Source organism: Garra rufa, chromosome 9 (genome assembly GCF_049309525.1).
Source record: "Garra rufa chromosome 9, GarRuf1.0, whole genome shotgun sequence".
NCBI lineage: Eukaryota > Metazoa > Chordata > Actinopteri > Cypriniformes > Cyprinidae > Garra > Garra rufa.
The window spans coordinates 37,094,988-37,118,201 of record NC_133369.1 but is presented as its reverse complement, the minus strand read 5'-3'; the positions used below and the strand labels follow the sequence as shown (position 1 = coordinate 37,118,201).

At 34.1% G+C, this 23,214-nt stretch overlaps 1 protein-coding gene across 1 annotated transcript in view; it reads left to right on the top strand.

Annotated features, from left to right (window-relative positions):
• rorc (RAR-related orphan receptor C) overlaps window positions 1-21,662 on the top strand; it is a 48,763-nt gene extending 27,101 nt beyond the window's left edge. The window contains exons 3-12 of the mRNA XM_073846533.1: window positions 15,003-15,088; window positions 15,181-15,322; window positions 16,324-16,659; window positions 16,754-16,861; window positions 17,922-18,043; window positions 18,872-19,004; window positions 19,098-19,205; window positions 19,290-19,400; window positions 19,491-19,600; window positions 20,033-21,662. Of these exons, the coding sequence (XP_073702634.1) occupies window positions 15,003-15,088; window positions 15,181-15,322; window positions 16,324-16,659; window positions 16,754-16,861; window positions 17,922-18,043; window positions 18,872-19,004; window positions 19,098-19,205; window positions 19,290-19,400; window positions 19,491-19,600; window positions 20,033-20,197 (1,421 nt within the window). The 3' untranslated portion in view covers window positions 20,198-21,662. The remainder of the gene's footprint in view (window positions 1-15,002; window positions 15,089-15,180; window positions 15,323-16,323; window positions 16,660-16,753; window positions 16,862-17,921; window positions 18,044-18,871; window positions 19,005-19,097; window positions 19,206-19,289; window positions 19,401-19,490; window positions 19,601-20,032) is intronic.
• The last annotated feature ends 1,552 nt before the right edge of the window (window positions 21,663-23,214 follow it).

Genomic DNA, 23,214 nt, shown 5'->3' with positions numbered 1-23,214 from the left:
AATGGCGTTCCCCATAGCGTTCCTGACGCGGCTCGAGTTCCCGGAAGGGAACCATAAACTCCCTGTAGAGACACTGACAGCTAATCTAGATAGGTAATCAGTTAGTCATGAATCTGAGCCACAATATTGTTTAATGGCCAGATCAGTTGATTATTAGTTTATCTTGTGTTTTGTGGCTGTTATGATTAGTACCACAACTATAGATATGATGAAGATCCCACAGATAATAGGTTTAAAGTGCAGATTGTCTTATTAATAAAACAAATACTGCAAGATAAGCTCTCGCTTTCAGAAACTGAATATAACATCCTCAGTTCTGAGTCACCGTGTCTGGCCTTAATTTGAAGTAGCTGCTAAAACAATAAAGTTGAATAATTAATTCTCTCTCTATTTTTGTTTACTTTACCCTGAAACCCACACAGACAAAACTGTGTACCCCGAAAGTGTCAGATGACGTTCGTTTGTGAGGCTTGTGGTTGTGGACATCGTTCAGAAATGACTCTCAAACTGGCATTTTTGTACAGTCCCCTAAAACTGAATTTTCCGTAGCAGCCCACATCACGTATGTGGTTAAATATCTGCTCATCAAAATTGCTACAATTCAGGCAGGACTTGCTGAACTCAGCTTAGCTGTATCTTATCACTTTGCATTATCTGATGTAGGTTTGCACAGAAGCTCTCGCTGTAGTCCAGCACCCTGCTGAAAGCAGTTTTTTCTTTTTGTGTGTGTGTGTGTGTGTGATTAAAAAAATTACTTAAGACACCAGAAAAGAATTCCAGATTGCAACCACAACTGAGAGTGCAGCCTCTTGCATTGATTTTCATTTAAAAGGAATTTACTGCAGTGTATGCACTTTACACGTAAATTAATTTCTTGTGAATCTAAAAATTGCTTAAAAGCTGGACAAATATGTGGAAAAACATCCCAGGATGTATGTGTGTGTGCAAAGTTGTAAAGTAGGCAAGTTTCTTTAAAGTACGCTCTTAAAAATAAAGGTGCTTCACGATTGCCATACAAGAACCTTTTTTGTCTATATGGTTCCATAAAGAATATCTGTTTCACAAAAGGTTTTTTGTGGCGAAAGAAGGTTCTTCAGAGATGGTTCTTTAAAGAACCTTTGATGGCATCGCTGTGAAGAACCTTTCAAACCACCTTTATTTTTAAGAGTGTACCTAAAATAAGAAAAAAACTTTTTATTTAATATTTTAGTCACTGCATAATTGCTTTACCTCTGTGTGTTACTTTATATTTTCATAACTTTTTTAAAACATGGAAAGTAGTAATAAGTACATGTCCAGAGTGCTAACGCAGTCGTGTCAAATGTTTGCGTACCGAAAAAGTCCTTTCAATACAATAAAATGTCTCTTTAGTGGTCATCTTTTTTCATTTGTTTTGCTTGATTCATATTTTATTAAAAGCTAATGTTAAAATATTTTTTTAAAGAAAAAGTTTTGTGGATATGCTAAATAATTAGTGTTTTTTAAGAACAGATTCAGAAGCTTTCTAAATTTTGTAGACGGTTTACTGTTGTTTTGCTTAAAAGAAAAAGGCCTAAAAGTTCCTGGTTTTTAATCTGTGATAGAAGCACAGTGTTAGTTAGACTGAGGCAGAAAGAAAAGTACGAACAGAAAGACCTTCCGGGATAGCTGTTTTGATCTTCATCCGATGAATGCAGCCGGAAAGAAAATTGGTGGATTTTATTGAATACACTTTTTGCTTTTATACGCACATTAGGAAAACATGCAGAGTGAGGCATTTTGCAACGTTGCACTAGATTCTAACTGCACACACACACATACTTTCTCAATTTACTGCCAATGAACGCTTCACCAGCTGCAAGTCTGTTCTGCGCTGTGGTCACCCGTTCAAGTCCCGTGTGTGAGTCTGTGTGTATGTCGGCACACACACATATGTGTGTATGTGCACAGGTGTGCGTGCAGAGCTTTTGTTTGAATGCTGTTTTTCCATCACCTACATTTTGGCTTGCTTTTCTCCGTCGTTACGAAGTAAAACAATGTAGTCAAACAGAAGTTTAAAAATGTAATTATATATTAAAAACATATTAAATAAAAGTAACAAATAAATCAAATCTGATCTGCTTGTACAGACCAAAAGCTTCTGAAACTGAATGTTACGAAAGGAAAGTTGAAAGTCGCAAATGCGCACAGCACACTGATATGTGTATAAATTTACCGCGTTTTTGTGGGGGTTTCGACTCCTTTTTTTCACTCCTGTTCTTAAATGTCTTTAAATCTTCAAAGACTCTGAAATCATGACTTATACACTCAGTGACTAAAGTCTTGAAAATCAAAGAGAAATTCTCTCCCCCTGAATTCACAAAGCTTTTCCATTCAGACTGTTTTAAAACATAATTCAGTTCTTTCTAAGATCATACGTATTATAAACTTAATATATGTGTGTATATATGTTTTTGTGTGTGTGTGTGTGTGTGTTTGCATGTGTGTGAAACCGCATGCTAAGCACAAATGTCTTATCAAACTCAGCTTATTTTATCTTATCTTATGGCACTTTCCTGTGACAAAAGATGTTTTTGTGGCTGTGCTACTTTGTGAATTATGTTTAAAGAAGTAATCCTTGAATTACTCATTCTAATTTTAGAAACAAACGTTTATTTCAAAAATAGCTTATGTTAGTTATATGTTAATACGCACATTTTTTAAACGAGTTTCACAATTAGTATAATTACAAAACATAATGATTAGTAATTTATTTATTTAAGCATGTCTTTTTTTTTTTAACTGAGCTGTTATAAGTCTTAGCATTAGACATATTCAATTAGATGTGCATTAAACAAAGAAGAGTTGTCTCTTGAGTATCTGTTTATTGTGTTTCTTTGAAAGCTGTAAGCTCTTGATGTTTCCAGGTTCTCTCTTTTTCTCTCTTTCATTCTTTCTCTTGGTGACTTTTTTTTGTCCTGTCACAGCACTCTTGTGTTCAACTTGAGGATTTCCGTTAGTGGAACCTTGAGGTTTTTCACTAGTTTACAGTGCAGAATGCTGTTTCAAAAGAAGAACAGACAGAACCGCTAGATACATTTACTATCCACAGACTTCTTAAGATGAGATTTGGGGGATTTTACGTGTTTAAACATTCACATTTTATTTCAGTAGACCATTGCTGTCTTGAGAACAGCTATTGCGTTCAGATAAAACAGTCTGTTAGATAAAACTGTCACTGTTGTCATAAATCCAACCTTCATATATCTTCAAAAAATGTTAAATCTTATATCTTAATATCATACAGTATAAACAGAGCTTGTATTTTCCATCTGTGCATTTGCAGCTCCTTTTTGTGTATGGTTTCAGTTTCTTTATTTTGTATGAACAGAAGTGTGAGAAGTGTTTTAGCATTTATATTTTTAGTTGAGTGAATCACAGAGATTTCAAAACCTGCATGTTAAAATTGGGAAAAAACTTTCAGTTACTTTTTGAAATTGAAAACCAACAAAAAACTAGAGCCTGACATTTTTTAAACACTACAAAATGTTTTTAAAAGTAAAAAAATCATCCAAAGTAGGAGGACCTGCACCATTTGCAGTGGCATTTTCAGACCTAAATACTGAAGTTGCGGTACAGTTTTATGTAATTTTCCTCTATCATTGGTACAATCTGAGATAATCGTTTACGACATATCTCAACTTACATCTTACTTACAGTCATGCAGCAGTATATATAGGTGAGATAGCATCTTCATTTCTGGAAACCTGTATGATCTGAGAGATATACATATAGGAGTCTCGAACACTTATTGTGCAAAGTTAAGAACAATTCAACAAGTAACTTTACTTTGTTCAGTTTTATTTAAATAGCGCTGTTTTGAAATGTGTTCGATTCAGTTTCCGATTCTCGGTTGCGAAGATTTGGCTAAATTTTGCAGAAATATTTATATGGATACATCAGTGCTTTATGCTGATCTTCAGCTGTGGTAAGTACCTCTGCATTTAATGACTGCTAATAATTTGTTCTTTGTATTAATTCTTTTTCATTTGATTCACATAAGTGTTGTTAATCTAATGTAAAACAAAAAAAGAAAAACTGTCAGTATGTTTAGAGGCCTAATATTCTCTGACTCATTAGATTGGGATTCAGATTTTTCTGCAGACCTTTGTTTTTGGTAAATTTCTCATCAATTTGAGCAGAGGAGATGAGAAACGGAGAAAATGAGGTTTCTTTAGTCTGTATCAGCGTGTGGTTTAGGTGAACAGATAGCAGTGAAGAGAAGAAGAGAAATGTTCTCTTTATCAGCATGTGGTTTCAGAGAGATATAATGAGAATGAGAAGCTTTTTGTTTCTATGCAGATATTTCTCTTTATTTGGAGTTTGTGTGTGCAAGTGAACATGTTGGTATCGGTGTATTTTTAAACACAAGCAGACAGAAAACACCCAGGAAGAGATTGTTTTTTATATTACAGGCCTTGTGTGTGTGAGAAAGTGGCCGCCATAGTAAAGGAATCCCTCATGAAGACGTTAAAAGTGTTGAGTAGCATGTGAGTGTGCCAGTTAGATAGTACACTCTAAGAAAAGAAAAGTAAAAAAACAAACATAAAAAACAACTGGCAGAGCATTATGGACATTTCCTGTCACACTTAACATAACACTATGCAATGCAGAATGTAAAATATGGGTTAAACACCTACAAAATAAATACGGAAAATTACTTCATATTAACACAGTACATTGTGCCCTTAGAGTGAAAGAAAGGAATGAAAAAATGCTGAAAATGAGGCAGGAGATAAAAATCTAATGCTATTGGCTCTCATTTCAGTATGCAGTAACAGGAAATTTAGTAGTTAGTTTAGTAGTAGTTTGTTCGTTAATTTCCATCAACGGCTATTTAGGAGTAGCTGTGTGTATTTTTTTGTAAAATCATAAGCAGGGTTATTATAGTTAATTAAAAAAAAAAAAAGCTTAGCTTCAAAATAATAATAATAGCAGTAATTTTTAAAATATTTTTTTACTATTTAAAATAACGGTTTTCTATTTGAATATGTTTTAAAATGTAATTAATTCTTGTGATCAAAGCTACATTTTCAGCATGATTACGCCAGTCTTCAGTGTCACCTGATCTTTCAGAAATCATTCTATTATTCTGATTTGCTGTTTGAGAAACATTTTTATTATTATTATAATCATCAATACTTAAAACAGCATTCTTTGATGAAAAGAAAGATCCAAAGATAAGCATTTATCTCAAATAAAAAGCATTTGTAATATTATACACTATACCATTCAAAGCTTGGAGTCAGTATAATTCTTTTTTAAAAAGAAATTATAGAAATTAATACTTCTATTTAGCAAGGATGCTTTTAATTGATCACAGGTGATGATACAGACATTTCTAATGTTACAAAAGATTTCTAGTTCAGATAAATGTTCTTCTGAACTTTCTATTTATCAAAGAAACCTGAAAGAATTCTACTCAGCTGTTTTTAACATAATAGTTTTTTGAGCAGCAAATCAGAATATTAGAATGATTTCTGTTGGATCATGTGACTGAAGTAATGATGCTAAAAAAATCTGCTTTGAAATCACAGGAATTATTCAATTCAAATAGAAAACAGTTATTTTAAATAGTATAAAATATTTCAGTTTTACTGTTTTCGCTGTACTTTGGATCAAATAAATGCAGGCTTGGTGAGCAGAAGAGACTTCTTTAAAAAACATAAAAAATCATACACTGCAAAAAAAATGGCTTATCTTATTTAGCATATTTGTCTTGGTTCTAGTCAAAATATCTAAAAAATCTTAAATTTACATGCATTTACTAGATACGCAAAATGACATATGATTTTTAGTCTTGTTTACAGGGGGGAAAAGTGCATTTTGCTTAAAATAAGTAAAATTAACTGCCAGTGGGGCCTTGTTTTAAGAATATTTTACTTACTCCAAATAATTTTGCTTTCCAGGGGGAAAAAACGAAATTAAATGCATTTTGCTTAAAACAAGACTAAATATCTTATGTCATTTTGCTTATCCTAATTTAAGAATTGTTAGATATTTTGACTAAAAACAAGACAAAAATACTAAGTAAGATAAGCCATTTTTTGCAGTGTACTGTTCAAAACTTTTGACTGGTAATGTGTATATAGAATTTTAGCTCTAAATTTAAATAATTTCATGTAAAATTTCATGTAGTTTAAGTTGAATGTAAGGTGTACTAAAATAAAATGAAAATTAAAAATTAATGAAAATTTTTAATATAACAAAAACATAGAAACTATATAGACAAAAACGAATAAAAATGACAAAAAAAAATAGTAAAATGTTAACTAAAATGAAAAAGAAAACGAAATATTTTAAATGAAATCTTTCAAAATATTTAGGACTCATAAATGACTGTAATGGACTGTTAAAAATATTGCCTTTCAGCTCAGGTTAGTCAGTCCTGAAAAAAGCTATGTATTTCTGTGGTGCCTTTTGCCAGTCGCCCTTGTGATGCTGTCATTTACCTGGCTCCGAAGTTATTAGTCATATGGCATTTAGGTTATCGATTGGCTAAAAATCTGGCTGCAGAATTGAGCGCCCACAAGCAAACATGGCCGTTTTCAAATTGCATCCGCAAATGTCACATGCAGTAGATAGGATGTCAACCCACATTCACACCTTCTCTCCAGACACATAAACTCTGACATGAGACCCACACTCTTGCAAAAACTGTTGCAAGGAGTTTCCTTTTGTGCCCTAAATCAAGACACACCTTGACACAGTGACATAAACACACTGACACAGAAACATGCATATCAAATTACCCCACACACACACAAACTATGGGTCATTTATAGATGTATATGATACACAGATATTATTACAGAATTATACATTTAGATGTAGATATGTATGATTAATCCTATAAAATCTACTTTAAAAATTTACGCCTCTAAATTATAAATGTGATTAAAACTTTGCTAAAAACTTGTCATACAAATCTAGTATGTGCCTTTTGCCATCTGGCTGATAGGTCATAAGTTTTTAGCAAGTCAAAGGCCTTTTAAGGGGAGACACTGCAGGCAAAAACACTGTTTTTTCATGCATCTGTCAAGTTTGAGATTCTGGGCTTTTTTGGTTTTTCATAAAGTGTTTTTTCAGACTAGTGGAAAGAAAACATCCAAAAGACACTGTTAAGTGTTTCTTTTATAGCACTTGATCTATTTCAATTACCTATTTCTATTTCAATTACAATGCATATATTTACATTTTTATTCCTGTCTATATTCTAAAGGTTTTTACAGAGGGATTTTTTCATATATAATTTGCTTGATTATAACATTTTATTCCTCAGAAAATTGTGAAAATATATAGTTTTCTGTCTGTTATAAGTATTTTTTGAATTACGGAGTGAAAAAAATGAGATATCCCAAATTTCCAATGTAAAAACGTTTGACTGTAATATGTCAAAAAAAAATTAAACAAGAATTTTGAAACTGACTTCATCCAGTGTTTAGATTTTAGTACTAGAAATGTATGCAAATTAGCACATATTTCATTAAATAATGCCTCATTTGCATATTTAAACCTAACATTTTAGAAAACTTGTAATACAAAAAATGTTTGCAATTATCAATGTAATCAATCAACTGAACTATTAGTTAATTTTATTTTGCACTATTCACCTACGGTGTCTCACCTTAATATAAACATACAAATCATACTTTTTTTTGATGATTTTTAAGTAAATGTAAGAAGGTTTTTTAAATTCTTACTAATATTTCGAAATGAGCCCTTACTGGACTGAAGCAACTTAGGTTTATTTGTTCATCCATACATAATGTTACATGAAATGTGTCGAATATTATATCATACATTCTAAACAGAAATTTCAGGCTTTTGAGAAATATTTACTCACTCATTTATTCGCTGCGCTGTATTGCATTGCATTGTATGTTTTACCCCCACAATAAAAAAACTAAACATTTTTGATCATAAAACTTAGCATTACATCCATTTATTTAATTTTAAAGAATAAATGAATGAATGACAATTGTTGCATTCAATTTCAGGCAAGAAAAAAAAGATTAATATTTCTACCCAGCTTCCTTTTGGAGATGGTTGGATTGGGAGAAGAGAGGATAAAAAAGAGAGGGGCGGGGTGAAGAGGGGGATGGACATTCCTGGCAGTAAAAACACAGATGAAAGAGCATATTACTGGCAGTCGCATCCTTTGTGAGCGAGACAGAGAGAGGGAAAGAAAGAGCGAGATAATTCATGAAAGAGGGAAAGTCAGAGTGAAAGAGAAGCCAGTAAACCACTTAAAAAGACTCTGAGGTTGACACCTTTACGTCCACCTCCTCACACTCAATATTCCCCCAGTCTGAGCCAGTCACGGTGAATCTCCCTGTTTTCTTGTGACGTGTTATTTGATTGTGTTGTTTTTGTGAGAAAGAACGTCCTTCTTTGATTCACCCACTGTAAAGGCTTTGATGGACCAGGTGGGAAAACTCTTCAAAAGAAGCTTTAATTTCTGACATGAAAAAGTCAGGCTGACATGACACATTCAGATTCCACTTTACCTCACGTTAACTTTTGATGAATTTATATATGATCTTTTTTGCATAATTACATAACCCAATGTTGTTATATGCTGTTCACACTGTACTTAAATAGCAAATGTCTTCTTTAACACCAGGTTAAGGCCATTTTTAACGCTGGGTTAAGCAGCATTTCACATGGGTGAATAAGCAATGCAGAGTATGTACAGTGTAACAACATATTTTTATTTTATTTTATTTTTTTGCCCACCAGCCATTTTTGTTATTTAGGTGCTATTTCAAATATATTTATTAATTATTTTTCAATTTTGTTTGATTATTTATTCATTCGCAAAGACCACCTTAAAGGGATAGTTCACCCAAAAATGACAATTCTGTCATCTTTTACGCACTTTTCACTTTCAAACATGCATGAGTTTCTTTCTTTTGTTGATCACAAAAGAAGATATGGTAACACTTTACAATACATTTACATTTAGCAGACACTTTTATCCAAAACAACCTACAAATGTGACCCTGGACCACAAAACCAGTCTTAAGTAGCATAGCTATATTTGTAGCAATAGCCAAAAAAATTTTTTTTTGGGTCAAAATTATAGATTTTTCTTTTATGTCAAAAATCATCAGGACAGTAAGTAAGAATCATGTCCCATGAAGAAATTTTGTAAGTTTTCTACCATAAATATATCAAAACTTAATTTTTGATTAGTAATATGCATTGCTAAGAACTTCATTTGGACAACTTTAAAGGCGATTTTCTCAATATTTAGATTTTTTTTTTTTTTTTTTTTTTTTGCATCCTCAGATTCCAGATTTTCAAATAGTTGTATCTCAGACAAATATTGTCCTATCCTAACAAACCATACATCAATGGAAAGCTTATTTATCAGCTTATTTTTCAACTCAATTTAAAAAAAATGACCCTCATGGCTGGTTTTGTGGTCCAGGGTCACAAATGAGGACAATAAAAGCAATCAAAATCAATATATGCAAGTTAGCCTAACGCAGTACATGCAGTACATAAGGCCTTTTTATTAATGATATAATAAATAAAAGAAAACAAATAAATAGAATGCAAAAAGCATAAAGAAGCTAGTGTTAGTTTTTTAAAGAATACAAGCAGTTAGAAAATGAATAGAGTGCAAGTTCATTAGTTGAACATTAGTTAACTACTTTAGTTAACGTGAACTAAGAGTGAACAATACTTCTACAGCATTTATTAATATTAGTTCATGTTAATTTCAGCATTTACTAATGCCTTATTAAAATCACAAGTTGTATTTAACATTAGTTAATGCACTGTGAACTAACATAATTAATGGCTTTGTTTTTATTAACATTAACAAAGGTTAATAAATAGTGTAATAAATGTATTGCTCATTGTTTGTTTATCTTAGTTAATACATTAACAAAATGTCACCTTACTGTAAAGTGTTACTGAAGATATTTTGAAGAATCAAACAGTTGGGCTACTTTTATACTGTTGCCGCGGGTTGTTTTTCATGTCCGCGGGTTGAAGCGACCCCAAAAACGTAATATTTAGCACCTGGAATGCTAATTTTAACAGAGGAACCCTACCACAAGATGTGTATTTTACGCCCTGGAACGCAATTTTTACAGGGGAACCCCCTCGAAAGGCGATAGGGCTACTTTTGGGCTAGTTTTGAGTAGCAATTGGGCGGGTTTTGTTGTGAAAACCTGGCAACCCTGATTGACTTCCATAGTATTTTTTTCCGTTAAACTATGGAAGTCATTGGCAAGCAACAACTGTTTGGTTACCATCATTCTTCCAAAGAACTTCTTTTGTGTTCAACAGAACAAAGAAACTAGTATTGGAACAACTTGAGGGTAAATAAATGAATTAAATTTTGAGGATAATTTACACTTTTTCTTTTATTTTACAGATATTAGGGCTCTCCATAAATTCAATAAAGTAATTAAATACAACTTAATTTAATAATTAAAAGAAGAAAGATTTAGATTTGGTTCCATGAAGAACCTTTGACATCAGTGGAAACCTTCCATTGCACAAAAGCCTCTTCGTGGTGTGATTCTTAAAATGATCTTCACACTATAAAAAAACATGGTTATTTTATGAACTGTTTGCTAAAAGGTTATTGAGGAACATAAATGTTTTTTTCTATCCACGTTATTTTTCAATGCAGAAGTAAGCTGTTTTCTATAAATGTGTGAGACTTTCAGTTTACTAGCCGCTGTAGGGATAATAACTACGTGCAGTAAATGATAACACTGTTTGCACTACAAACCAGTGTGTTCATAATTAAGATAATAGATTAAAATAATATGGTTAGATATACCAGTTTGCAAAATCAAGCAGCAAAACGAGCTGGAAACGAATGACACCAGAAGCCTTGGGGGTGTGCGATATAAATTGTCTGCAATAATATTGTAATTGTTGTTTTAACGATGTTTGATTTGACATTATTGAGTATTTAGCAAAAATCAGTGCAGGCATTACATGTCTGAACTAGTGCGTTCTTTCACTACATGATTCAGTCTATTAAAATACATTTAGAATGATTACAAATTCAAGACATGGGGGCAGAAAATGTATAGTTTTACTTTCAAATAGTTAATTTCACATAAAGAGTGCAGTTTTTTCTCTAAAAATTACCATGATTACAGCAGTTCAATAGACAAGAAGTTACTTAAGAGACTTACATTTTAGACACCATATTGCCTGTTTTCGCTCTGTTTCACCAACAAAAATCATTCCAAACACACAGCACTGGTTTGCGTCTCAGAGCAACATAACGGTGTTTCGTTCCTGAATGAATCAATTGGTTAAATGATTTGGTTCAATCGCAGTTACTCACTTATTAACAGTGACTTGCTACCTCCTATTGGCAGTTTTATCTTTTCATTGTTTTTTTTCATTGTTTCATGTCTATTATATCAAAACATTAATTATACATTTGTAACTACAGGTTAAATGCATTTACGACCTGCATTAAACGGTGTGTAAATATATCTAAATGGCACTTCAGATGCATTTTCTGAGTTTCCTCTGCATTGCAAAGACCAATTTTGTTGATACTGATTTTTTATTTGTTTGGTAACAGCCCAAATGTCTCATTATTCTAGTTCACTGATTAAATGTAAGAATTTGACTCAAAAGAGAGTGCACACTTTTACAAAAGGTTAAAATGCCTATAAAACATTAAAAAACTATTTAAACTTTTTGGAAAAGATTCTATGAATGTGAACTGACCACCACACAGAATATGAAGAATATCAAAAAATGTAGGAGTCGTCTGTCCATGGTAGTCTTTAGGATACCAGCACAATAACACACTCAGCAAAATATCACCTAATTATCGTTATCGACAAAATTCCATAAATATTGAGATGTTATTTTTTGTCAATATCACACACTCCTAAGCCAGACACAAATTCATTTACAATGGCCGCACCTGCTCTTATGAAAGAAATAAGGTGGATTGCATGAAGTTTTTAGTGTATTTTGAAAATTCTACAAAGAAAAAATTCCAAATAAAGGCAGAAAGAAGATATTTTACCAACACAAAAACCAAAGAGAGGACTTGCATAAAAACAAATCTCTTGCAGAAGCAACTGTGCAGTATCACAGTACACCCAGAGACCTTAGTATTTATATTTACATTATAAGCACATTTGTGCACAATGTAGAATTGTTGCTGAAACAAAGAATGTGCATCTGATCAGCAAAGCAAAGAAACAGCATTTTTTCAACAAATGTCAGTTAAGATGTTGTGCAAAATATAAGTCCTCACCACTGCACAAAATCCACTCATAGCATTACATTAAGCTAGGATTAAAGGTGACCCGTGGTTAACAATTTCAAGTGTAATCCCGTTAGTTCAGCTCTCAATTAAAACCTTTTTACAACATTTTTTTTGTAATAAGCCTCAGTGGAATGTATCTTTAAACTTATGAACTTTAACCTTGTATCGTATAGCCTATGCTTCCTCCCACCTGTGTGTACATACGTGTGTGTGTGTGTGTGTGTGTGTGTGTGTGTGTGTGTGTGTGTGTGTGTGTGTGTGTGTGTGTGTGTGTGTGCATGATTTTCATGTTCCTTGGTACTGGACGATGTGACCACATCACTTAGCCACACAAACACATTGCTGGATTCCAAGAAATAAGTAGGTTAGATTTACTGTCATTTTGACTAAAACACACACACACACACACACACACACTAATGTACAGAACATGCATTTTTAGTTTTAGCTTAGGAACCATCAAACATGGCAGAAATGCAACAAAACCTCAAGACACAAGACACAGACCACAGCCTGAAATGAAAATTTCCCCATCTCTGTTCAAAATGCATATATTGATCTTATTATGACCGATTCATCAGTGCAAATGCCGACACCATGAAACCTGAAATCAACTACATTTCAGGGACAATTCATAATACTAAATTATTTTGTTCCCAACATGACCAAAATATGCATATATGTGAATGTGTGTTTGTGTACATATAGCACAGCAGTACAGCTCCTCTTCATTCATACCTCTCTCTTTCCCTTCATTCATCCTCCCCCTTTCCTTCTCTCCCTCTGTTCATTAGATTAGGATTTCTTAATGTGGCTTTCAGGGATTATCTTTAGTCTGTTACAAAACCAGTGTGTGTTCGTGTTTCAGCAGGTTTGGGTATTTATACTTCTGTGTATTTCTGCTTGTACACTTGCACTGTGAGTGTGTATTTAACAGCAAATACACACAAGGACATCTTCTAAAGGATCAGCCATCCAGTGTTTCATTTCTTCATGTTAATTAATCTACTCATCCATCACAGAATACCTAGTTGAAAAATGCAGTACTTTTCTCTGACCATTTGAACATCGTAGACCATTCTTTTTTTCTATTTTATTCTTGGTTTGTTTGTGATTTTATTAATTGTTGATAAATGGTTCAGTTTATTTTGGGTTAAGCAGAAATGTGCCATCTCCATACTTTTTAAAATATGTTTATGTACTATGGTTCAAACATTTGAGTTTGATACAGTTTTTGCAAGTCACCTGTGTTCACCAAAGCTACTATTATAATTACAGCTCTTTTATTTTACTATATTTTCAAAGCAGCCATTACTCCAGTCTTCAATATGACATGATCTTTCAGAAATCATTCTAATATGCTGATTTTGTATATTAAAATCAGCATATTAGAATAGAAACATCTTATCAATTTAGGTTAGAAACATTTGTACTGCTTTTTTTCACTATTCTTGAATATAAAGTTCAACATAACAGCATTTATTTGAAATAGAAATCCTTTGTAATGTCTTTCATTCTTTCACTTGTAATCAATTTAATGCATCCTTGCTGAATAAAAGCATTCCTCAGTATCATTTTTAAAGAATTAAATAACTTAAAAAAATACAATTAAATTTTCAATTAAAAACTATAGTGTACACTGCCATTGAAAAGTTTGGGATCAGTATGTTTTATTTTTTATTTTATTTTTTTTAAGAAGTATCTTTCGCTCATGAAAGTTTAATTTTTTGGATCAAAAATACAGAGAAAAAATAAATATTATTAAATATTCTTGCAATTTAAAATACGTTTTCTTATAATAATTTAGCTTATTTCTGTGATGCAAAGCTGAATTTTTTTATTATACTCCAGTCTTCAGTGTCACATGATCCTTCAGAAGTCATTCTAATATACTGACTTATTATCAATGTTGGAAACTAATATTTTTTTGGAACCTGTCTGTTTATTTCAGGATTCTATGATGAATAAAATGTTAAAAAGAACAGCATTTATTTAAAATAGAAATCTTTTCTAACAATATTTGATTTACTATCATTTTTATCTTGCTGAATAAAAGTATTCACTTCCTTCAAAGAAAGAAAGAAAGAAATTCCTGACCCCAAACTTTGAACGGTAGTGTATATTGTTACAAAATATTTCTATTTGAAATAAATGCTGTTCTGCTGAATGTCTTATTTGTCAAAGAATTCTGAAAAAAGTATTACAGAATGAGATATTAGAATGATTTCTGGATTATTTGACACTGAATACTTGAGTAATTATGCAAAAAAAAAAAAAAAAAAATCAGCTTTGCGTCACAGGAATAAATCCTATTTTAAAGTATATTAAAATAAAAAACTCAATTTTAAATTGCAGTAATATTACACAATATTACATTTTTTTTCTGTATTTTTAACCAAATAAACCAGCCTTGACGAGCAGAAAAGACTTCTTTAAAAAACATAAAAAATCTTACTGATCTCAAACTTTTGAACAGCAGTGTATTTACTATAAACTAATTAAATATAGTTTAAACTATAATGAAAACTTATAATAAATGTAATAATGATTGATTATTTTCTGGGCTGTACTGCCCTCTGCTGGCTAGAATTTTAATCTGCTTAATAGCATTGGGAATTAATAAAAATCAACCTTGACAGCTCAACACATTTGTGGTAAAGCACATAATCAAGGCTTTAATGTTTGTGTATTGTTCTGTTTGTGTCTATAGCTCAGATTGAGGTGATCCCATGTAAAATCTGTGGAGATAAGTCATCAGGGGTTCATTATGGAGTTATCACTTGCGAGGGCTGCAAGGTAAGAAAAAGAAAAATAATTCACCAGTGTCAAATATTCATAATTTAGCACATTTTTCTAAATCCCCTCTACCTGTCTGTCTTTCCCAAAAGGGCTTCTTCCGCAGAAGTCAGTCATCCAGCGTGCAGTACTCGTGCTCCAGACAGAGCAACTGCCCTATTGACCGTGCCAGCCGTAACCGCTGCCAGAGCTGCCGCCTCAAAAAATGTGTTGCTCAGGGAATGAGCCGCGATGGTAAGTAGGATAGAAACAAATATTTAAAGGGATAGTTCACCCAAAAATGAAAATTTGATGTTTATCTGCTTACCCCCAGGGCATCCAAGATGTAGGTGACTTTGTTTCTTCAGTAGAACACAAACAAAGAATTTTAACTCAAACCGTTGCAGTCTGTCAGTCATATAATGGCAGTCAATGGGCTTTTGAGAGAAAAAAAAATACACAGACAAAACCAAATTAAACCCTGCGGCTTGTGATGATACATTGTGGTCTTAACACACAAAGCAAGAAACTGAACAGTATTTATATCATGTTTTACCCCTGATCCACCAGTGTCCAACTGCCCTAAGTGCGTTGTGACTAAGAGCAAGCAACAATAATTTCAGTATATCATGCTCAAAAGTTGGGAGTCGGTGAAAAGTCAACATTCCCAGATGAGTTGTGCAAGCAAACGTTATCTTTTCATTTTGAATGGGTTGCAACAATCAGGATAAGCACAAGTAATTACCATTTTGAGTAGCCGTCATACCCACAATCTCTGTGTGTAAACAATGAGTGACGTATATGCGCGACAGAACGCTTCTGTGCATGGGTCTACTATGCCAGAGCAAGTTGACGCGTCACATGCTGGCTGTTGTGAACTCGCTCAGGACAGTTGGACATTGCGGTGAGTCAGAGGTAAAAAATTATATAAATACTGTTCAGTTTCTTGCACAGACCGATTGTTTGGTGTGTTAAGACCTCAATATATCGTCACGAGCCGCAGGGTTTAATTTGGTTTTGTCTGTGTATGTTTTTTTGACCCTCAAAGCCGTGGGTCCAATTGACTGCCATTATATGACTAACAGACTGCAACGGTTTGAGTTAAAAATCTTTGTTTGTGTTCTACTGAAGAAACTAAGTCACTTACATCTTGGATGCCCTGGGTAAGCAGATAAACATCTTGGGTGAACAATCCCTTTAATTCAATCAAACTTTTATTCAACCCCATAACTGTAGTGTTTTCTTTTCTCTCTCAGCGGTGAAGTTTGGCCGTATGTCTAAGCGTCAGAGAGACTCGCTGTTTGCAGAGGTCGAGAGACATCGACAGCAACAGCGTCTTCAGGCCAACTCGGTTCAAGAGCCCCATCCTCTCCCAGCCTACCGACCCGGTAAAGAGCCCCGAGAACAGTCATCACATCTCATCCCACCTCTACCTCCATCTTACCCTTACTCTGTAGAGCCTGAACTGCAAGGCTGCCCTCCAGAGGTGCATCCATACCTGGAGTGTCGCATAGGCGAGGCCCAGGCTCAGAGTCTGGCCTGCAGGGGCTCTCACAGGAGAGGTGATAGCAATAGCTTGTCAGCTGGGAGAGGTGAGAAAATTCTCCTTTGAAGAAAGTGCTTTTTATTTAGTAGATAAATCTCCTGTGATATTGTGGTTTATAGTTTTTTCTTTTTCGCTTTCAGGATTTGACTCCACAGAGGCTATTCTGAACATGAGCGGCAGTGAAATGGGGTTTCGTCCATTTGACCCCGAAAGCTCATTCTTTTCTTATCCGACCTCTCTGCACATAGGTGAGAACCACAGGCAGTTTAAAGATTCATGTGTGCTGTGTGGTGTTATAAAGTGGTTTAATGTGATCACACCTTGAGGAGTTGAACTATGTGGTGTTGTAGTAGTGTGGTTTTGCTTTTGAATTAAAGGACTAGTTCACTTCCAGAACAAAAATTTACTCACCGCTTTGCAATCCAAGATGTCCATGTCTTTCTTTCTTCAGTCGTAAAGAAATTGTTTTGTGAGGAAACATTTCAGGAATTATCCCCATATAGTGGACTTCAATGGTGCCCCCAAGTTTGAACTTCCAAAATAGAGCTTCAAAGGGCTCTAAACGATCCCAGCCGAGGAAGAAGGGTCTTATCTAGTGAAGCAACCTTTCATTTTGGAAACTAATGTACTATTATTTACTTTTTAACCTGAAATGCTCGTCTTGTCTCATCTCTGCATTGCACATGCGTAGTCTGTGTAATCCAGGTCAATACAGTTAGGGTATGTTGAAAACTCCCATCTCCTTTTCTTCTTCAACTTCAAAATCGTCCAAAATCACTGTTCTACCTTTTTTTTTGTAAAGGGCATTTGATCTTCTTTGCATGATCACTTTGTAAACACTAGGTCAGCACCTCTGCAGCGATGTAGGATGATTTTGAAGTTTGGGAAGAAAACGAGATGTGAGTTTTTTAGCATACCCTAACTATCTTGAAACGGAAAAAACAGAGTTCGCGCAGACATAGACAAGACAAGTGTTTGAGGCTAGAAAGAACATAAATAGTGACTTTGTATTGAAAATGACTGATTGTTTTGCTAGATAAGACCCTTCTTCCTCTGCAGTTTAAAGCCTTTTGAAGCTGCATTTAAACTGCCTTTCGGAAGTTCAGACTTAGGGGCACCATTGAAGTCCATTATATGGAGAGAAATCCTGAAATGTTTACCTTAAGAAAAAAAAAAATTATTGACTGAAGAAAGAAAGACATGAACATCTTGAATGACAAGGGGTGAGTACATTATCTGTAAATTTTTGTTCTGAAAGTGAACTACTCCTTTAACACGTCTCACATTTTTGTGTTTGTTGTTTGACAGAGGAGCTCTCTGCAAGTATCGTACGTTCTCACAGAGAGACGACTCAGTATCGACCAGAGGAGCTGCAGGCTCTCAGATGGAAGGTTTTTAGCAGGGAGGAGATCCACGCTTACCAGAGCAAAGTACATGTCCTCTACTTTTATGTAGCTAGCACATCTTTTACTGATGATTAAATGAAACTGTGTGGCATTAGTCACACATTGCTCTTTCTGATTTAATTAATTAAAAATCTCAATTGTGAGATGTAGGGTTGCAAGTAAAGTCACAGAAATAATTGCAATGATGAAAAATAAATTACTCAGTTGTGAGAAATAAAGTCGTAATTAGGGATAGTTCACCCAAAAATGGAAATTCTGTCATTAATTACTCACCCTCATGTCGTTCTAAATCCGTAAGACTTTTGTTCATCTTCAGAAGACAAATTAAGATATTTTTGATGAAATCCAGCCCGGAAAGGTAGTAAGGACATTATTAAAATAGTTCATGTGACATCAGTGGTTCAACCGTATAATGTTTTGAAGCTACAAGAATACTTTTTGTGCACAATGAAATACAAAAATAACGACTTCATTCCACAATTTCAAACAAAGTGTTTCGAGTTAATTTTGCTGGTTCGAAACAGCTCGCCAGTGCAAACCTTCTGGCAAACTTTTAAGAACAAGAATTTACAGATAATTTACTCACCCCCTTGTCATCCAAGATGTTCACTGTTAAAATGTAACAGTTATTTAAAAAAAAGAAGAAGTAAAAATACTTTAATATTTTACTGTTTTTGCTGAACTTTGGACTAAATAAATGCAGGCTTAGTGAGCAGAAATGTTTTTCAGTGAGCAGTTTTTATCTTTAAAAAAAACATTTAAAAAATCTTACCGTTCAAAAACTTTTGACTGGCAGTGTATAGTTAAAACATTCTCTCCACTCACAGTATCTCTCTCTTCCTCTCTCTGTAGTCGGTGGATGAGATGTGGCAGCACTGTGCTGTTCGGTTGACCGATGCTGTTCAGTACGTGGTGGAATTTGCTAAACGTATTCCAGGATTCCGTCAGCTTTGTCAGAATGATCAAATTGCTCTCCTCAAGAGTGGTGAGATATAGCAGTCCATACAAACATACTAGTTAATTAATTACGGCTGGTAAGGTTTATAGCTCTTATATACCTTTCTCTCTTTCTTATTAGGGTCCATGGAAGTGGTTCTGGTCCGGATGAGTCGGATGTTTAACACGGAAAACAACACAGTATTCTTTGATGGCAAATTTGCAGGAACTGAGCTTTTCAAATCACTTAGTGAGTTGAAGGATATTTTTGATTTACAGTATATGCCCATAGACTTACAGGTTTTTTAAGTTTCGATTTGTGTTTGTTCCTCAGCATGTGGCGATCTAATAGCAGCTGTATTTGACTTTGCTCACAATCTGTGTGCGCTGAGACTGACTGAACAGCAGATGGCAGTGTTCACTGCACTGGTCCTCCTCAATGCAGGTGGGCACAGCAAAACCATATTACTGCAGAAACTCAGACTTTAAAATAGAATGGGCTTAATCTTTCAACTTTTCTGTACATTTTGAGTAGATCGACCGTGTCTGGAAGACAGAGAACGAGTGCAGAGAGTAAGAAGAGATGTGGAGCTTGCCCTAAGTCACATTCTGCACAGAGACAATCAGGAGAGTCTACTGCATAAGGTAAAAGAGACTGAGAAAAACCAGTCACAAATAGCATGGGTATATTTGTAGTAATAGCCAACAATACATTGCATGAGTCAACATTATCATTTTTTCTTTTATGCCAAAAATCATTAGGATATTAAGTAAAGATCATGTTTTATAAAGATATTTTGTACATTTCTGACTGTAAATATATCAAAACTTAATTTTTGATTAGAAATATGCATTGCTAAGAACTTAATTTGGACAACTTTAAAGATGATTTTCTCAGTAATTAGATTTTTCCCCCCCTTAGATTCTAGATTTTCAATTAGTTGTATCTCAGCCAACCATACATCAAAGGAAAGCTTATTTATTCAATTTCAAAAACCCATATGACTGGTTTTGTGGTCCTGGGTCACATATATTGGCTGAAATGACTTCTAATGGTGTGTTTTTGTATATTTCCAGCTGTATCAAAGAGTCCCGGTGCTGAAGTCTCTGTGCTCGCTGCATATTGAGAAACTGCGATGGTTCCGGCAGCTTTACCCTCTCACGGTGCATTCCCTCTTCCCTCCACTATACAAAGAGCTTTTCGGCTCCGACACAGATATACAGACGCTGACTACTCATTAAACACACACTGATGCACATTTCATTTACAGATGTAGAAATGAAATGACATCACATACAACACATAAACACCCATAGTTACATATAGTGTATGCAATCAAGATCTAAATATATTATTTACCTGCTGAAGAAATTAAATATATTTTTGTAACTCTCAGAAGAAATAATGTAAACAGAAGTGCACAGTATTTTGAGCAAATTCTATTCTGTAGGCCAAAAGCGAAATATTACTACAAATGCTATTCAGTTTGAGTATTCTAAAACTTATTTTTGTCTGAGGATGTATTTTAATGTTTTTGAATTTTTGGATGATCCTAGCTGGTCTAAAGGAGCTTTAGCTCTGATCATTAGAATGCAAACAGCAGAATACAAACGATATATTTGCAGATTTCAAAGCATCGTTGAATGAACGAACGACATTTACAACATTAGTCCCTTTCTGTCCTCCCTCTTGATTTCTCAGGCAGTACAGAGACGTGGATGCTTATGATTTCTCCTACTTATAGCCTATTACATTATTGCATTAATTTAAATATGAGCATCTATTTTGACACCTTATGTGTCAGCTTTTTTTGTACCCCCCTCTCATTAAAGCTTGTCTTGGCACTTATAATGCATTCATTTCACATGGATTTGTAAAGAACCTGTTGCTCCTCGATGGATTGTGTTCTTGAATTCACCATTCCCTTCAAACAAACCATCTTAAATTTACAGATCATTTACTCACTCCCTTGTCATCCAAGATGTTCATGTCTTTCTTTCTTCAGTCGTAAAGAAATTATGTTCTTTGAGGAAAACATTTAAGGAATTTTCTATATATAGTGGACCTTTATGGTGCCCCCGAGTTTGAAGTTCTAAAAAGCAGTTTAAATGCAGCTTCAAAAGGCTTTAAACGAAGCGATCTGTTATTTTCTAAAAAACATATTTAAAATTTATACACTTTTTAACCACAAATGCTTGTGTTGTCTAGCTCTGTCTTGAACCGGAGTGCACAGAGTACGCATTCGCAGAGCCAGACAAGACAAGAATTTGTGGTTAAAAAGTGTATAAATTGTACTTTTTTTTATTTTAGAAAATAACCGATGGTTTTGCTAGATAAGACCTTCTTCCTTGGCTGGGATCGTTTAGAGCCATTTGAAGCTGCATTTAAACTGCGTTTTAGAAGTTTAAACTCACGGGCACCATAGAAGTGCACTATATGGAAAAAAATCCTGAAATGTTTTCATCAAAAAATATAATTTCTTTACAACTGAAGAAAGAAAGACATGAACATTTTGGATGACAAGGGGGTGGGTAATTTATCTGTCAATTTTTGTTTTGGAAGTGAACTACTCCTTTAAGATTTTCTGTTTATTTAATCCTTTGAATAATTATCATACTTGCAGATTTGACTGTATTTATGCTCAAGGGTCTAAAAATGTATAGAATACTTCTATGAAATAAAATATAATGCTCTTTGATATGCTTAGATTGAGAACAATTCTATTTTGTCTTAATTGCACAGTTTAATATGTGGAACAAATGTCCATATGTTTATTTGCAGGAGTATGTGTGCTTTATAAATATGTTTCTGTTCCATGTTGTATTTTGTGTCAGCTTTAATTTATCACTCACACAGTTGATGAAACCCTGTTTTTGTTTCAGTTTTGGAGCAAAAGTGCTTGTTTGCTATCTGTTGTGTTGCTTTGCACAAAGGCCGTCTGAACAAATAAAGTGTAAAGGGTGGGATTGTATGCAGGAAAATTATTTTGAATTGTGAGCCAAAGGTTTTTACTGACTCATCTGACTCTCACGGATGTCCTACAGCCCTTGCTGCTCACTTTCTAATTGTTCTTTAACATGTTTATACATCCCATGACAATGTTATTTTGTTAGAATTCCTCCAGCTTAGACAATAAGCACCAATGCAAACATGTTTCAACAAAATTCATTTGGTTTTCATTATGTTTAAGCACAGGATCGTCTGAATCATGGCAGATTAGAAAGGATTTGTCATACACAAACACAACGGGGTGAAATATGTCGAACGTCATCTAACCAAATTTGGAAAACAGGTCTCATCGCATCCACTTTTCAGAGAAAGTATTAACAGCTGTATGAACTAACAGCAATAATTATGGACTTTTAAGTTAATCAGTTAAACAAGCTACTTGATGCCATTTTATTCAATTTTAATATCTAAATGTTTGTGAAAAGAATAAAAATAAAAACTTTAGGTATCTTTCTGCATGTTATGGATATGATTGGCACATTGGCATGTGATTGACATCATCTTTGGTAACTACAGTCAAGCTCAAAATGATTTATACCCCAGGCAAATTCTGTCTTAGTTACTTTCATTCAACCAGCAAGTTTTTTTTTTATATTAGAAATGACAGACAATAAGACGATGTACAAGAAGCATCATTGTGGAGAAAATGATTTCTCATCTTTTATTTACATTTGAACAAAAAGTGTCATGTCCAAAATTATTCATACCCTTCTCAATAATCAATAGAAAAGCCTTTATTGGCTATTACAGCAATCAAACGCTTCCTATTATTGCTGACCAGCTTTTTGCATGTCTCCACTGGTATTTTTGCCCATTTATCTTTAGCGATGAGCTCCAGCTCTTTCAGGTTGGAGGGTCTCCTTGCCATCACCCTGATCTTTAGCTCCCTCAATTGGATTTAAGTCAGGACTCTGGCTGGGCCATTGCAAAACGTGTGTTTTGGGTCGTTGTAGTGCTGAAATGTCCACTGGTGCCCAAGGCCAAGTTTCTCTGCAGACCGCCTGATGTTGTTGTTGAGAATTTTGATGCATTACTCCTTTTTCATGGTGCCGTTTACTGTGATTAGGTTCCCTGGTCCACTGGCTGAAAAATACCCCCAAACAGGGGCGGAGTGGGGCACTAAAATCCACCGGGAAAATTCTGACCGCACCGGCCCGCCCCCCCTTTAAATAAAATACTAAATCTTTTTTTTTTTTTTTTTATCTGGATGAAAAAAAAAACACAAAACAATTTAGCGCTTCGGAATTTT